Consider the following 16,695-nt stretch of genomic DNA (forward strand, 5'->3'; position numbering starts at 1 on the left):
ACACAATTCCATCAGTTCAGGCGGTTACAAATAATGTACTTGATGTGTATTTGCACTCTTGAGGCCAGTGCAGTCAGGATGCTCAAAACTGATGCTAACACTACAGAATGTACCACATACTACCTACTATATTTAGTAATAGCTAAATAAATTCTTCACAGGTGTATTCCTTTGTGGAACATGGTATTCTGTAGTCTGCTCAACTGGACATTTTGAAAACCATAGGAAGTTATGGTTTTGACAAAAACTTTGCATACTACAGACTGAAGCAATACCAATAGCAGCATGTAGTACACCATTCCAAGCCAAAAAGAATACACCTTTTCAAGCACATAGACATGAGTTTTCTCTGCATAATAAACCAGGATAGATATATAGACTTTAAATCTTTCATACAGTATGGAAAAGCATCTCTCATGGGTCCTTACCAGTTTCACAGCTGTCCTGTTTTTGCAGAGGGAAGACGACGGCCAAAACGTACTGGCGGTTCGGCGAGAACGTTAACGGCTGTCTGCGTTTAAATACGCTTATGTAGCGCTTATCAGTTTCTACAAAACAAAAAACAAACAAAAAAGTCGTTAAGAAACTGTCAGAAACGTTGACGAAAAAAGAAACAATTTTAACCCCCTAAAGCGCTCAACGTGGCTCTGCAGCTGCGCGGGCGCTTGATCCCCTCTGCAGGAGTTGCTATGGAGACCGCGTCGCGCGCAGGAAAACAGTGACTGAAACGACAGAGATTGAAACACCACAGCTAAAGAACTTAAATATTACGGTAAGTTATAAAGACCGCGTCGGAAGACATAACGTGCATGACATACAGTACTACTAAACGGACTAAGATGTAGAAAGTTTACATTAAATGCTTGTATTATAATTAAGTGGGTCAGAAGAGCTTGAGACCATCTTAGCAGCTTGGAAGTGAACACGGCAAAGATTTGTGCTAAAATACAGAAATGCTGCCTAATACTATAAAAATACTACACTACAACAATATTTAACACTCTAATACTGTATATTAATATTGTTTAAATTATTAACATTTACCTGAAATACTCTGTGCGGGGTCCGTTTGTGCGTTGTTATGTTGAGTCATGATAACTATCATTTGTTATTGTGATTGGAAGAATGAGCAGCCTCCACTAAATACGTGTCCCAATTAATGAGGTTAATTGTCTACAGCTGCCACGAACTTGCTCTAAATCAGGGTTCCTCAAAACTTGCCCTGGAGGGCCAATGCGCTGCAGAGTTTAGCTCCAACCCTGATCAAACTCACCTACCTGTGATTTTCTAATGATCCTGAAGATATTGATTAGCATGCTCAGGTGTGTTTGATTAAGGTTAGATCTACTGCAGGAAAGTGGATCTCGTGGGCCAGAGTTGAGGATCCCTGCTCTAAATCATGCAGAGGTGTAGTTTCAGATTTCAGGGTCAAGATTATGTAAAGCAGTGGGAAATAGTTCATGCATTGATTTAGCACAGTGTTTCTCAACCCTGGTCCTGAGCACCCCCCAACACTGCACATTTTCTATGTCTCCCTTATCTGACACCCATTTCAGGTCCTGGAGTTTCTTTTAATGATCTAATGAGTTGAATCAGGTGTGTTTGATTAGGGAGACACACAAAATGTGCAGTGCTGGGGGGCGCCCAGGACCAGGGTTGAGAAACACTGATTTAGCAGGTTAAAATATAATTTTCGTATGACTGTCTTGCATTTATGGTGTAATTACTAAATTTCCTTGTCAATCCATGTTAATTTTTACCGCGAATAATACGCGGTCACGGGGGCGCCCAGGACCAGGGTTGAGAAACACTGATTTAGCAGGTTAAAATATAATTTTCGTATGACTGTCTTTAAAAGTAAATGTATTATTTGTAGCTCATGAGTCAAGCAGAGGGGCGGAGCTCTGAGGAGGAGGAAGGCTCCAGTGAGAGGGCCATGCCCATTTCTGCAATAGCTCCAGAAGCTGATTCACATCATGAACAACCTGCTGTCATATCATCAAATCCAGCCCTGCAGGACCTGGAACAGGTAGAAGCTCTTTAAAATAATAATAATTAATCTTGTTAAATTGGCAAAACTGGTAAAATACCATGACACTAATGTGATTAAAGGCTTTTTTTTGTGTGTATTCATCATACAGTGTGGTATCAGAATTGAGTTGAGTACAAAAATGTGCTCAACCGAATGACTGTGTGTGAGAAAGTCCAAAACCAACTCTCAATGTTTAGATGCAGTTTTATTTGTTTTATAAAAAATATGAATACCTTTAAAAGCACAAATTGAGGTGTTTGATATAATTTCTCCAATGTACAAACAGTCTCTTAAAAAGTTGGCTAATAATGATTAGAAAAAACCCTGAAACTTATTCATTTCAGACTGGTAAAAAAAAAAAAAAACTTCATCAGGGTCTAGTCACACAGCAGTACTTAAAAACCTTTAAAAAATCATCCCATGCTTTCAAAATAAATGCTGTACATTTCCTGCCTGAATGTCACAGATATAGTATAGTATCTTTTTATCAACCTTATGGGCCTTTAGTCCATGTCTGTTAGCGTTCAGCCATCTGTATAAACATCTAGCCTACAGTAAAAATATATATATATTTAAAATTTAAAAAGTCCACCAGAACATTTTGAAGATAAAGAAGAATTATGAACGGTATAAAAAATTATTTTAAAATAATTTTAAAATAAGCTATTTTAAAAAGCTGTTCAGTGTGTCCCACTAAATACATCAACACGGGGGAAAAAATGCACTTATCAGGAGTCTATAAAGAGGGTGATGTAGTAAACCAGTTAAACACAAGATGGCAGTAGCACATACACAAAAATATGAAACCATAACTCAAGATCTGGTATATTTAGACTAGATGATGGATAGCATTTTGATGTGCTTTGCAAATACAAAATTTATACATTTTATTTTTTAAATGCAGTTCTGTTAACGTTTGAGGATTTGTAATGAATCACAAGCTATATCTTTATAAGTTGTTCTTGAGGAAAAGTGCGTAACTGCCCCAAAAAGAATTGTTCATTTATACTTCATTTGGCTTAGGGTGCATAATTCTTTGGCCTTATCATCATTTTGACATTTTTAAATGTTTGTCTGTAGTTTGTCGGATAGTACTCAGAAGTCCATATGGTATTCATGAAAATATACTCGCATTGAGCCTTTTTAAGTAGAATTATTTAACTTAATTTAACTTACGCTGAAGTTGTTGTTGTTGTTGACCTGGACAATTTGTGCAAGTGCTGCTGATTTTGTTGACAATCCCGGTAATGTTCTCAACTTTTCTGTCCACTATATCCTCCACATTTTGCAGATTGAGGAGGTTAAGTTCCTCCAGACGTCCCTGAAGGGAGTTAATCTGTGAACGTGCATTCTTCAGGCTGATAGACATGCGATTCATCTTCACCTGCATGTGTTGTACAATGTCATTATCACTGTTGTTCCCATTCCGGTAGACTCTCGTTCTGGTATCCCCTTGACTCTGCTCTGCGCTGTTTGTCGGAGGGTCTCCGCTGTCCTTCTGCAAGTTGAGGTCCACTTGCTGTGAGCTGCACTCCAGACAGGAGCTCTTCAACCTGTTTACTGTCTCCTTCAAGCTTTGCAGTTCCTTCATGGTCTTCTCCAGCAGTCGGAATTGTTTGGGAAGCTGGATAGTCAGCGGTGGCAGTGTGATCTGGTACGGGCACTCTTCCTCATCTTCACACTGCCCAGCTGGCTTCAGTCTCACCTGGGAGCAGCTGGAACCTCCTGACACCCTGTCCAGAACCCCAGAGGGGCCACTACCAGAAGCCTCTACCTCCTGCCAGACGACAATCAGCAGAGAACAGCACATGTACACCAGTTTCATGTTCTCAAATACAGTGATCTAAACTGAGACCGAGAACTGCCTCAAAGTGCAACAGCTTTGCCATTAATATCAGAGGAGAGAGAGAGAAAGAAAGTGTGGGTGGGGCAGCTTTGCATTGCATAATTGCACAGTCGACATCAACGCAGGAAGAATTTGGTGGAATAGGACCACTCACCCTTTGTCTTGAAACACAGCACTATGACTCAGTATTTAGGAATGATGTTTGTCTTTATTTTTTACCTTGAGTTTAATCTACAGTATATGAAAGAATGAGCCAGATAAGCAATTCAAGTGCTGAGAAGGCACTAGTTGGAGTTTTTTGTTAAAACTGAATTAGATTTAAAGTGAAAGTTCATTCAAAAATGAACATTCTGTCTTCATATACTTATCCGCATGTTGTTCCAAACCTGTATGAGTTTTCTTTCTTCTGTGGAACACAAGACCAGAAAGTTTCTAAGTTTTTTTTTTTGTGTGTGTCAAAATTTTGCAAAGTGTTATATCTGAAAGGAAAAAAAAGTCATAGAGGTTTGAAACAACACAAGGGTGAATAAATAATGACAGAATATTAACTTTTGGGTGAACTTGAACATAAAAAATTCATATTTCTTTCCCTGTATTCCTGTAAATGCTGTGGTGTTCTGCAAAATATTGTCTGTCATCATTAATTTATTCATACTGTCATGTGTTTGCATTACGTATTGCTAATGTGTTTGTATTGGCATAGGATCATTTGTTGTCACAAAGCAGTGTTTTACTGTAATATTGGCTGTAATACAAACAAGCTTTGTTTGGGACTTTGGTGTCATAAACTGTAGTATTTATTTAATCTTTAGCAGATGTGTCGAGACGTCTGCCAGAAATAGCTTCACAGTTTTGTTTTGTTTCTTTTCCCCATTGAATTGGTGCTGCAATTTTCTGCAGAAGTCTGTTATCATCAATATACTCCATTTTATACTCCCTTTTTCTTTCTAATAGATCAGCACAGAGAAATGTTATCCTAAACTGCCTATTGTAAGATGTGCTCCAGTGTCTTACTTCAAAGCTGGTCCTCCACATGTGTGCTTCATGATTTCCCATAAACTTGACAGTAACCAGCTTTAAGTCTCCAGCCTTGGCTCACTGCAGGAAGTCTCTAAATAAAAGTGCTATAAAATAGGAAGTGATAACACACAAGCTGCTTCTCAAGAAAAAGATCTTCAACATTATATGGATCCTTGGGTACGAACTCTCAAACCTTGTGTTTGTTTGTCTCCACTATAAAGGAGAAAATCACACATGTTCAGATTTTCTGTTGATAATCAGAGATGCTTATATAGAAAATGTCAACTTCAGTGGTCAGATAAACAACACTCAAAGCTTCGATCCATCCTTTCCATTCTGGAGTTCAAATGCAAGTGGCACACGTGGATTTGCTCTAAGACGCACCTGAAATGAGTCTCCGTAAATCCCCATCAACCTGTTTGGCTTTGAAATGCAATTAAGCTAATGTTTATTTGGCTGTTGGATCATTGATAGTTCTTTTTTCGTGTTTGTCCTCAGCTGTTCTCCATGGGAAAGATCAGCGGTGAGAAAATGGCTCGTCTTAGGGCCAGCTTCAACCTCTTATATGAAACTCTAAGAAGTTCTCAGGAAACAGAAATGCATCTGCTGCAGGAGGCAAAGGCCTTACGCACCACACTGGATCAGCAGAAGCAGGAGCTGGAGAAGGCCGAGCTGTTTCCTGAGGGACCAGACACAGAGGTCAGCAGACTAAAACAAACGCTTCTGCAGTACTACAACCAGCTGAAGGAGGAGGAAGAAAGAGAATACCAGATGCAGTTCCAGTTTGAGTGGTAAGATGCTCTGCAGGACTATACCAAGATGTGTGGCTCTGCTTAGGCTCCATTTAAAATATGCAAAAAGAAGAGGTGTTTGGTACTTTATCTGCATCCCTCCGAACACTCGCCTCCATGTCCGAAATCAAAAAAAGAACACTGTACCTTTTTCTAAGTACCTTTTGTAACAAACATGTGAAATAACTTTAAAAAAGGCCAAAAGCTACTAATAATCTTAAAAGGATAGTTCACCTAAAAATGAAAATTCTGTAATTAATTACTCACCCTCATGTCATTCCAAACCCGTAAGACCTTCATTCATCTTCAGAATACAAATTAAGATATTTTTAATGAAATTCGAGAGCTTTCTGATCCTCCATAGAGAGCAACGCAATTGACACGTTCAAGGCACACTCACAGAAACATAGTAAGGACATCATTAAAATAGTCCATGTGAGATCAGTGGTTCAACCATAATTTTGTGAAGCTACGAGAATACTTTTTGTTCACAAAGAAAACAAAAATAATGACTTTAATGAAAAACAATTCTTCTCCTCCCAATCATCCACCATTATGGAGAGTACGGCGATGTGTGCGTTCCTCTGCATGTAAACAACGCATGCGCATGATCAATCATCCACCATTATGGAGAGTACAGCGATGTGTGCGTTCCTCTGCATGTAAACAACGCATGCGCATGATGCTGCTGACGTAGCATTCGCTGCACCTTGTTTTCGAATTTGGAAAAAATTTAATTTTTGCTTGAACTATCCCTTTAAATCAGGCCTGTAATATTTTGGTGTGGTAAATTAGATTGATCAAAACCTCACTGCTTCCATGGCATTATATGTTAAAGGTGCCACAATCAATCAATCAGTCAGTCAGTCAGTCAATCAATCAATCAATCATTAAAACATTTCTAATTGACAAAAAGCACCCAGTCGTAACAGTGAATTTACTGATTGTGTTAACGTGTTAACAAAAAATTTATGATTTAAGAACTTCTAAGTTTGAACTTCTAAAACGTCTGAGAACCACTGTACTAGAGATGTATTTTATGTTTGTAAGTTGGTTAGACAGGAATTCATACTGCAGGCATATTACAGCCAGATGTCGTTTCTACACATGTGGCTATTACAGCATGTCCTGAGTGGATCCTTCATCCTTAGCCAAACTGACATAGATTCACTTTGCACAGCATGCTTTTGCTCACTGTAATCTTCTTTGTTGGGGCAGTTCGGTTCATGCTAACAGCAGTACTTGCATTCAGCTACAATATTTGTACACATGAAAATGTTCAATAACCCTAGCCACATTTATAATTGTGAAATATCCTGTGTGCTTAAAAATAATTATTTTTTTGCTTCTCAAAGTTTGTATCATGCATATTTGAGTTCCTTTTTGTATGAATTGCTTCATATCTTGATTAGGTTCACGTCCTGATTTCTGTAAAATGCATGAAATTTGTTTCACAGAATTTTGTTTCTCCTTTTTAGTCTAAAAGAGGAGAAGCTCTGTCTTGAGAAAGAATACCAGGAACAACCTAAACCATCTGTAAGTACTGCTGGGACCATGATGATTTAGGATGAATTCATCACTGGGTATTCCAGACAAATCGTATTGTTTCACTAGGGAGACTGAAATGCTTCAAAACACACACACACACAATTCTGCAATAATAAAACATCAAATCTTTCTACTTCATCTATAATTCAAAAAGGTGCGTGTAGAACATTACACAGAAACTTTTTTAAATTATTTTATATTTATATTATTAACTAATTTCAATATTTATAAACAAGTTATGAATGAATGAATATATACAGTGGGTACGGAAAGTATTCAGACCCCCTTAAATTTTTCACTCTTTGTTATATTGCAGCCATTTGCTAAAATCATTTAAGTTAATTTTTTTTCCTCATTAATGTACACACAGCACCCCATATTGACAGAAAAACACAGAATTGTTGACATCTTTGCAGATTTATTAAAAAAGAAAAACTGAAAAATGCTCAGTATTTAGTAGAAGCACCCATTTGATCTAATACAGCCATGAGTCTTTTTGGGAAAAATGCAACAAGTTTTTCACACCTGGAATTGGGGATCCTCTGCCATTCCTCCTTGCAAATCCTCTCCAGTTCTGTCAGGTTGGACGGTAAACGTTGGTGGACAGCCATTTTTAGGTCTCTCCAGAGATGCTATATATATATATATATATATGTATGTATGTATATGTATATATGTATGTGTGTGTGTTTATCATCGTGATTCATGATCATCTTTATCACAGCTGAATATTGTAAAAAAAAAAAAAGGCAGAAATTGTATCCGCTCCTTTAGTTTGTTTCAAAATCTTGTTTAAATCTTAGGTTTTTCAATATGGTCACAAATGTTTGGGTCACTCTGTATATATTTATGTTGTCCTGTATGTCCTCAGGAGCTAGAAAATAGGTACATTGCCATGAAGAACAGTTGTGAGGAGGTGAGGAAAGAGGTGGTTCAGCTTAGACAGGAAGTGAAGACTTTAAGTGAGAGCATGGAGACTCAACACAAACATATAAAGAAAGAACAACATGAGCTGGAGAAATTAAAAGATCTTGTTGAAAGCAATGAGGTAAGCAAGACCTGTTAATCACTAGGCTGGAGTATCTGTCCTGTGAACTTTAGGATGTGGATTTCACATGTTAGCAATGTCTTTCACCAGGCTGAGCTAGCTCAGGTGCTTCTCATACCTGTTCAACTGGGAAAGGAGATCGACAGGATTGCCCACAAGAAATCGTATGTGGCTTGTTCCAGCAAAGTTACACAAAACACTGGAAATGTTTGACTGACTAATTAGCACTGTATCTGTTTGTGTGTCATAGGGAGCTGGGGAAGCAGGTTGCAGTAATAGGGCAACACCGTATGGAGCACATGGAGCATCAGCAGAGGATGGAAGCTAAGTGTGAGGAGGTGAAGGAGGCCAAAAGAGAGGTAGTACGAGAACTAGAAGGCCACAAGTCTCAGCTGGTGGCTGCAGAGAACAAACAAGACAGACTCCTCAAAGAACTGCAGATGACCAAAGAAAAAGAGGCCATGTTCATGGATCAAAGGTTGGAAGAAGACATCTGTTTGCAAATTGGTCATATAGCTGTGTTATAAGTCATATAAACAATTTTTTGAGTAAATCTACTGTATTGATTGTTTTGGACTGCAGGGGTCTGCTGGATATCAACATGGAGCAGATTGTTGCTGAGTGCAAGTCTCTGCGTGATAAACTGGCTCGAGATACGCGGCTGAAAGACAAGCTTATGCGAGCCCTGAAGAGGAATGAACTGCAGCTGAAACAGGCCAGAGACTCTCTTGCTAACACTCAACAGCAGCATGAGAGGACGCAGGCTCAGGTGACTCAAAACGCATCTAATATCTAATAAATACATCTAGACGCTCACCTTTAGATGCAATATTGCTGCTTACACACAGTCCTAATAAAAAAATCCTAATTATATCAATAATTATACTGTAAGAGTGTTTTTCAGATTTTCCAGGATTTTGTAACATTTACTTTAGAACGATTTATCGCAGATGCAAATATTTTGGGACATCCTACATTTCAGAATTGCTGTACAATCATTTCTTTCTCACGTTATGTATGGAACAGCTGATCATGGGTTTTTTTTATAACAGGAACTATTAGTTCCTTTGGATTTTAGAGATTTTTGTTATGTAAGAGAAATGACGTAGTAGCACTTGTGCGCAAACATCCAGTTACGCCATATTTTCGCCATAATCTTTTCAATACAATAGAAAAAATAACAGGAAAAAAAGGAGACATTGAAATTGTAGATATTATCTTTTATGCTGGCATGAAGAAATTAGCTGTCAAGAAATACATTTGGGAAGTTGATGCCCTATGGTTTGACATGCTTTACTTATATAAAACTATTTTAAACAGCATTATGGTAATATATGGTAACATTATAGTTTTATAGTTAGTATGCATGAAGCTTTATGAGCTGACTTTAACTGAGAGCCTACAATGAATATTTTATCACACTGTTTAAATCTAGTGACGGTTCAAAGGTGATCTTTAAAAAACTTTTACACCAAAAAAAAAAATGACCCAAGATACACTTTCTTTTAAATTATAGTCACATTTAATTTGCCTGTTTTATGTTTTTTAAAAAAAAAATTTATGCAGAGAGAGACAGTCCCAGAGGGTGACTGCTTGTTGCAGAGAAGAAGAGATCTGGAAAAGGAAGTGGAAAACCTAAAACGTAGTTGGATTAGCAAGGTATGTACATAATGACAAGTGGCTTTTAGTTTACATAATGTCTAAATGGTGTGGCAAGATGCATTTCAAAATGAGTTTGTGTCCGAGTCCCTTTAAGGCAAGTCATGTCACTCGGTGACCATCTTTGAAACACCTCTCGGGCATGCAAATGCAGCTCCTATCTCTTTGAATGGGGAAACATCAAATTCTCCAAAACTGTTCACCAAGCTTACAATTTAAATTTCATATTTGAAATCACCAATTAAATCTGACAATGGTCTCATAAATGTTGTTTCTTTTGCTCAAATAGTGTTAATTATTTTTCAGGTTAGACCAGCCAGTGTGTATGCGCAGTCCTAAACGCACATCTCAGAATGCTGACGGTTTCTATAGCAACCGAGACTTCTAACGGCAGCTGCAGTTGACACGCTGACTATTAGATTTTCATTGATTCTTTTATTCAGAAGGCGGGGCTTCCTTCGATAGAGCAGCCATACTGAGCATTGCATTTCCCCCCCATTCAAAACTATAGGAGTGACACGTCTTGGATATTCTATTGTCTTTGGTTTGTGTCCATTTGTATGTTTCATGTGTGTATGTGTGAGAGAGTAGCAGTCTGTGGCAGATCTGAAGGTCCAGCTGGTTCAAGAGTACGTGGAGCAGGAACAGGCTTTGATTAGAGAGTCCTATCGCCGTAGAGACGAGCTTCATCACCTTCATCATCTCATACTTATTAAAGCAGATGAAAGAGAGCAGAAGAGCCGTGAGCTGCTCAAAGCACAGGTTACATTCTTCTCAATCCAAAACAGTTATATCAGCATCACTGTTGCCCTGTGATTTTATTTCTGAGCTCTATAAGAGCAAACCAACGTATTAATCATTCTAGGTAGAAATTAAAATCCTTTCAGCATTTACTCATCCTCATATCATTTCAAACCTATCTAGTTTTCTTTCTTCTATGGAAGAGAAAAGTAAGTATACAATGAGAAGGGCCCAAAAATGCCAAAAAGCAATTGCTATATTCTAAGTCCATATGTGTTTTTTTTAAGTCAATATTGATTTCAAATGTTGCCTATTTCTAATGCGGGTTTGGAACAACATGAGGGTGAAAAAAAATCACAACAGGATTGTCATTTTTGGGTGAGCTATTCAGTTATGCTTGCTTATTGATATGAATGCTGTTGCAGCTAAAATATAAGCGTGCCAAGCAAGATCTGCAGGGGAAAGGACTGGTTATTCAAGAACACTTGAAACAGACTCAAGAGACCCAGTCAAGGTATTTACTGGTGATTGACACATACTCTATAGACAGGCTGAAATAGAGCTAAAACTTTGACCTGATATAGAAAGAATCAAGTTTGTTAGCTTGTAGTCTGTTCCGTAAATGTGTACTTGTGTGCCTTCTTACCCTCACCAGGCTGGGTGTGTTTGCTAAACTGTATGAAGTCACCAAGGGCGAGCGGAACAAATACTTGAGCCTGATCCACATCTCAAACCAGAACCTGGCAGAGGTGCAAGAGAAGCTGGTTAAACTGGAAGAAAATCTTAAGACACTGCAATTGATTGCTATCAACAAAGACAAGTACCGTAGCTCTCACGTTATATGTTATACCTAGTATTTTGTTTTTACAAATTACAATCTGTCTACAATCACACCGTAAGATAATAATAATAATAATTATTATTATTATTATTATTATTATTATTGGTTAACATGCTTGGTTTCACTCTAGGTTGCTGCAAAAGTCCCGTCTACAACACTCTCACAGCTACAAGCTCAGAGACCGTATGAAGAACGAGCTCTCACGGGTGTTACAGGTTCTGCAAGAAATGCACCAGAAACGAGAGGAGCAGAAATTGAACCTCGGCAGGCTCACAGACACAATCGACATGCTGGAGCAAAAAAAGTTGCATATGTGCAAGAGCTACGAGGCTGCTATGCAAGAGCGCAACCAGCGGTGAGAGAACGATACAAGATCTGTCAGGTGAATTCTCGCAGTCTGGGGTGGGATTTGAACCATAACTTTGTATCTGTGTTTGTGTTGTCAGGGCCGTGCAGCTTGTAGAAAAAGAGCAGGAATTGTGTATTTTCTATGAGAAGCTAAATGTGCTGGTGAAAATGATCGAAGACAGCAACCTGAAGATACAGAACATGGAGGATGAAATCAGCAACCTGAAAATTGAACAGAAGGAGCAAAAAAGACAGAATAACCTTCTCGGGAAACAGTTGTCCAGCAAACGGGCCCAGGAGGAAGAAAGCATCCTATTACAGATACAGGTATCTGCATCTCAGTTCTGAAACCACTGTGCAACCTTTGTCTAAAACAACAATGAAAAAAGTGAGTGACTTCTCAGGGCATCTTCCAGCTTTGGGTAAAGCATCCAAAGAGATGATATATCACAGATACATAAATAAAAAAATAAAAAAGTTCCAACACACTATAATGCAGTGGAATGTAAGTAAAGGTTAGATTGTATATACTATTCCAAACATTTATTGCCCTCTAAAGTGGCACACATACTCACAGATGTGCTGTTTTTACCATTTATAGTTCCTTCTGAGAGATAAAACTGATATAAACCATCTTAGCAAGAAGCTCCTTGATAGTTTTATACCCCACTGTGTTTAATCAACACAGTCTCTTCATATAAACATCTACTGCATCAGAGCAGAGTTCTCAGTTACTAGTTCTCATCCTTGCTGTAGGGCTTAAAGTAAGGGTAAAAACATATTATGTCCCCAGACACTGTGTGCAATGCCAAACTAGTTCAAGCCCAATTTTTTTCACTACATTTACATTTGTCACAAATTCCACATAATACTGATGTTGAGAAACACTTCCTGATGTCCAACACATTATTGCTACACTGAAAATGTCAGTTACACTGCCGTTCCAAAAGTTGTGGTCACTAACATTGGTCATTAAAGGGGTCATATGATGCTATTTTAAAGATCATTATTTTGTGTATTTGGTGTAACAGAATATGTTGACATGCTTTCATGTTCAAAAAACACATTATTTTTCAAATACTGTACATTATTGTAGGTCCTCTATGCCCCGCCTCTCTCAAACGCTTCGTTTTCTACAAAGCCCCCTCCTTTGACAAGCGCAGTCCGCTCTGATTGGCCAGCTGACCCAGTGCATTCTGATTGGCCGAACACCACAAGCACTCGTCGGATTGCAACTTTACAGATCTTCTTTATGCACTAAGAGCTTGTAACACTCCAAAGAGAAAGGAAAACTTGAAATCGCATCATATGACCCCTTTAAATTAATCAATAGTAACAGTAAAGACTTGAATAATGTTACCAAATATATATTTTTAAAATAAATGCAGTTTAGAACTTTCTATTCATCAAATACATGTATCATTTCCACAAAAATGTTAAGTATAATCTGCTTTAATAAGAAGAAAAGGAAATGTTTCTTGCACCAAATCAACATAGACTGATTTCTGAAGCATCATATGATACTGAAGAGTGGGGCAATGACTGCTGAAAATTCAGCTTTGTCATCACAGGAATAAATGACATAAGACTTCTTTCAAGAACATTAAAAAATCTTACCGACCCAAACCTTGAACAGCATACAACAACTTTATTTTTGTACACCAAGTATAAGTGTAAGAAGAAATAAAAGGTAAGAAATATTTTTGTGATGTGATGACCTCTTAATTCTTACTGTGCATCACAAGGCGTCCTGTACTAACACAAGACTCTGAACAAACCAAGAGAATCAGCCTACTCTTAATGGAATGTCAGGACAACCGCCAAACAGAAACAAGGATTAAGACTCCGACCCCAAGCATTGTCTTCACCAGCCCACCTTCTATTATTGTGATGCATTAGATTGCTTAAGAAGGCTTTTATTCTTCAGCTTGCGGAGAACTAAAAGATGACCTTTATCGCCAGCCCTTGGCCTGTTTATTGTGGGCTCCAGCTGGTGTTGCAAGTGTCACTCTCCTTGGCTGTAGTCTTGGATAACGTTGATATCTTTCAGGTCTCTCCCAGATCAAGTCCACTTGGACATCTAACTTGTATTTCAGTTTTTCCTCTTTGTTGAGATGCTTAACACTGGGTTTTAATCTGGCGGTTTATAATTGACAGTATAGGCAAATTATTAATCCAGTTCGGTTGGCTTTATTATGTTTTGTGAAGACATTTCCAATAATTTGGCCTTCAATTGAGCACAACAAAACAAGTACCCCACCTCATGTTGACACCAGATGATTTCTCTGTTGTGACATAGCCGGAAGCCCTGCAATGTTGTCTTTAGTGACTGAAAAGCACAATGACACATCTAGCCAGCTGCCAGCCTGATGGCGTTTAACCAAATGACTCACAGAGGGATACAAACACACTCACACAATACACACAGTCTGTGCATCTGTGTAATAAGAGCAAAGAGGCTTTAAATGAGTCCACTGTTTTAATTGTGTCCTGATGGTGCGGCTGTTTTTTTCTGTGCCATAGCTGTCTGAGACGAAAGACAGACTGACTGAGCTAGAAAAGGCTTGTGTGAACCATACTTATTATTATTATTATTATTAATTATTTCTATTCTAGACCTAGTTCGTTATACATATATTTGTACAGCATATACAGTATATTGGTTTAATACATTTCATTGTTAGAATAGTTGGAAAAATATGCACTCATATAGATAAAAAATCAAAAGGAAAAGTTAATGTCACTCACTGGTGTGTGTGTGTTTAGTTAGAGGTGCATTTGACGGATAAGGAGGCTCAGCTCTTGGAAATGGAGCTTGTGTATGAGCAGGTTACACGCCTTTCCCAGCGCATCCAAATCAAAGCTGAGAATGGTAAAGAAGACACGCTGCATCTGGCTAAGAAAGTAAGTTTACAGACAGATTTACTCTAACACTGCATAGCAACATGGTTGGTTTTGCTTCAGGACTCAGCATTTACACTGGACCTCAAAGTGGTAAGCCACAATACAAAATACTTGATGCTTTGACACCCTGCAGACCTCATAGTCTCCAAAAAACATTGGCTGCCCACATTAATGAACCATAGCAAGCTGTCCTTAACAAACAAGCTGTCCTTCAGCTTAACTAAACTAATGTGCTGTGTTACTGTAAACACATAAGGTCATGTAGCCAGGAGTTTTATTCATTTAGAATATGTTTGTGTTTTAGGTGAACGAGCTGCAGGCTCAGATCAGGGAGCGCACTCGTAAAATGATGGCAGTGGTAGCAGAGCTGTCCATGAGACAAGCTGAGTGTATGACCCTACAGCAGGAGATGAAAGAGAAGGAACTACAGCTGGACTTGTGTCAGAGGAGTGTGGAACAAGGCCTGCCCCCCTCAGACAACATAGAGAACGAGTGGCTGCGTTGCCTTCGAGATCAGCACAGACGCCAGGCAGACGCAGAGGAAAAAGCCAGGGTAAGCTTCCAAATGCACTCAAATCTTACAGTAAACATCATTAAATATGAAATTATGGGTCACAAAGGACACGTTTTCATGAAATTTGTCCTTATAGAGATAAACATTTTATGAACTTCTCGACTGTGATTGATGTATTTAAATTCATTCTACCATTATAAGGACTGTCTTGTTGGATCAGGTCTGTGCTAATGCTCCGTTTGGAATCGTACTTTGATTTAAATATTTGGGTAAATATTTAAACCACCTATTAGCATCATGTTTGTGTGATACTGATGTATTTCTATGTTTATGTTTGTTAGCTGGCTGAGGAAGACGAGTGGAACCAGCTTCCAAACGGTGTTTACACCACGGCTGAACTGCGACCCAATGCTTACATCCCCACTGACGATCCTTTGCCAGTGCCCAAACACTACGGAGCCCTGGCCCCCTTTAAACCCACCGAACGTGGTGCCAACATTCGCCACATCCGCAAACCAAAAAACAAACCTATTGAGATCTAGAGTGAGTCTGCAAACTCATGATGCTTACAGACACAAAAATAAAAGTCCAGATGTGCTCCCATTCCTGAGGAATCTGGTCCATTTCCTCAGAACTAGTGATGCTAACATAAGACTTGTTTATCATATGGGTCTAATTTCAATGCTTAGCAGCCCAGTGAAGCTCCTTCTGGTGGCATGCTGGGAATTCGGAGAGATTCTTTAGAGATTTGCCAGAGCTGAGGGGTGGGAGAGGGGCTAGAGATGATGCTATGCCCTCTGGAGCCATGCACAGCTGAGTCATACAGCGAAATTATTTACAGAACCAAATGGGACATTTTATGGAATTTTCTACTCTATCACAAAGATTATAAAAGATTCATATGAAAAATCATTCATTATTGTGCATTCTACAGCATATACAGTGGGTACGGAAAGTATTCAGACCCCCTTAAATTTTTCACTCTTTGTTATATTGCAGCCATTTGCTAAAATCATTTGTTAATTTTTTTCCTCATTAATGTACACACAGCACCCCATATTGACAGAAAAACACAGAATTGTTGACATTTTTGCAGATTTATTAAAAAAATACATACATTTGCTCAGGCCCCATTTGAAAATAAATGGGAATGTGGACTTGACACAATTTAAATTTAAAATAACAATCAAAATGAACATAATCAAAAATTAAATAAAAAAATGTAAAAATACTAATGCCCATGTCCTATATATTTTTTAAATGTGTAATATTTAGAATGTTAAAGAGAAACCATTTTCAGCACTTTATAATTACATTTGCAAAAATATCTGGAGGCAAGTAAAATGATTTGCCTAATAATTGCATGGCTAATCTTTAGCCAAATCATTTGGATGGTTTTATAT

The 16,695-nt window shown here is 38.3% G+C and overlaps 1 protein-coding gene across 1 annotated transcript; it reads left to right on the top strand.

Moving 5' to 3' along the window:
• The first annotated feature begins 1,375 nt into the window (after positions 1 to 1,375).
• Positions 1,376 to 15,895, top strand: ccdc146 (coiled-coil domain containing 146). The gene is made up of 18 exons (XM_016550716.1): positions 1,376 to 1,407; positions 1,877 to 2,029; positions 5,397 to 5,689; positions 7,168 to 7,225; positions 8,109 to 8,285; positions 8,376 to 8,449; positions 8,536 to 8,763; positions 8,868 to 9,054; positions 9,852 to 9,944; positions 10,536 to 10,706; positions 11,111 to 11,199; positions 11,341 to 11,505; positions 11,657 to 11,881; positions 11,973 to 12,201; positions 14,398 to 14,451; positions 14,641 to 14,778; positions 15,083 to 15,331; positions 15,634 to 15,895. Exons 2-18 carry the CDS (start codon positions 1,880 to 1,882, stop codon positions 15,832 to 15,834), a joined length of 2,781 nt encoding a protein of 926 aa, XP_016406202.1. The 5' UTR covers positions 1,376 to 1,407; positions 1,877 to 1,879; the 3' UTR covers positions 15,835 to 15,895.
• The last annotated feature ends 800 nt before the right edge of the window (positions 15,896 to 16,695 follow it).

This window comes from Sinocyclocheilus rhinocerous, unplaced genomic scaffold (genome assembly GCF_001515625.1).
Source record: "Sinocyclocheilus rhinocerous isolate Xijiao unplaced genomic scaffold, SAMN03320098_v1.1 scaffold3117, whole genome shotgun sequence".
Lineage (NCBI taxonomy): Eukaryota > Metazoa > Chordata > Actinopteri > Cypriniformes > Cyprinidae > Sinocyclocheilus > Sinocyclocheilus rhinocerous.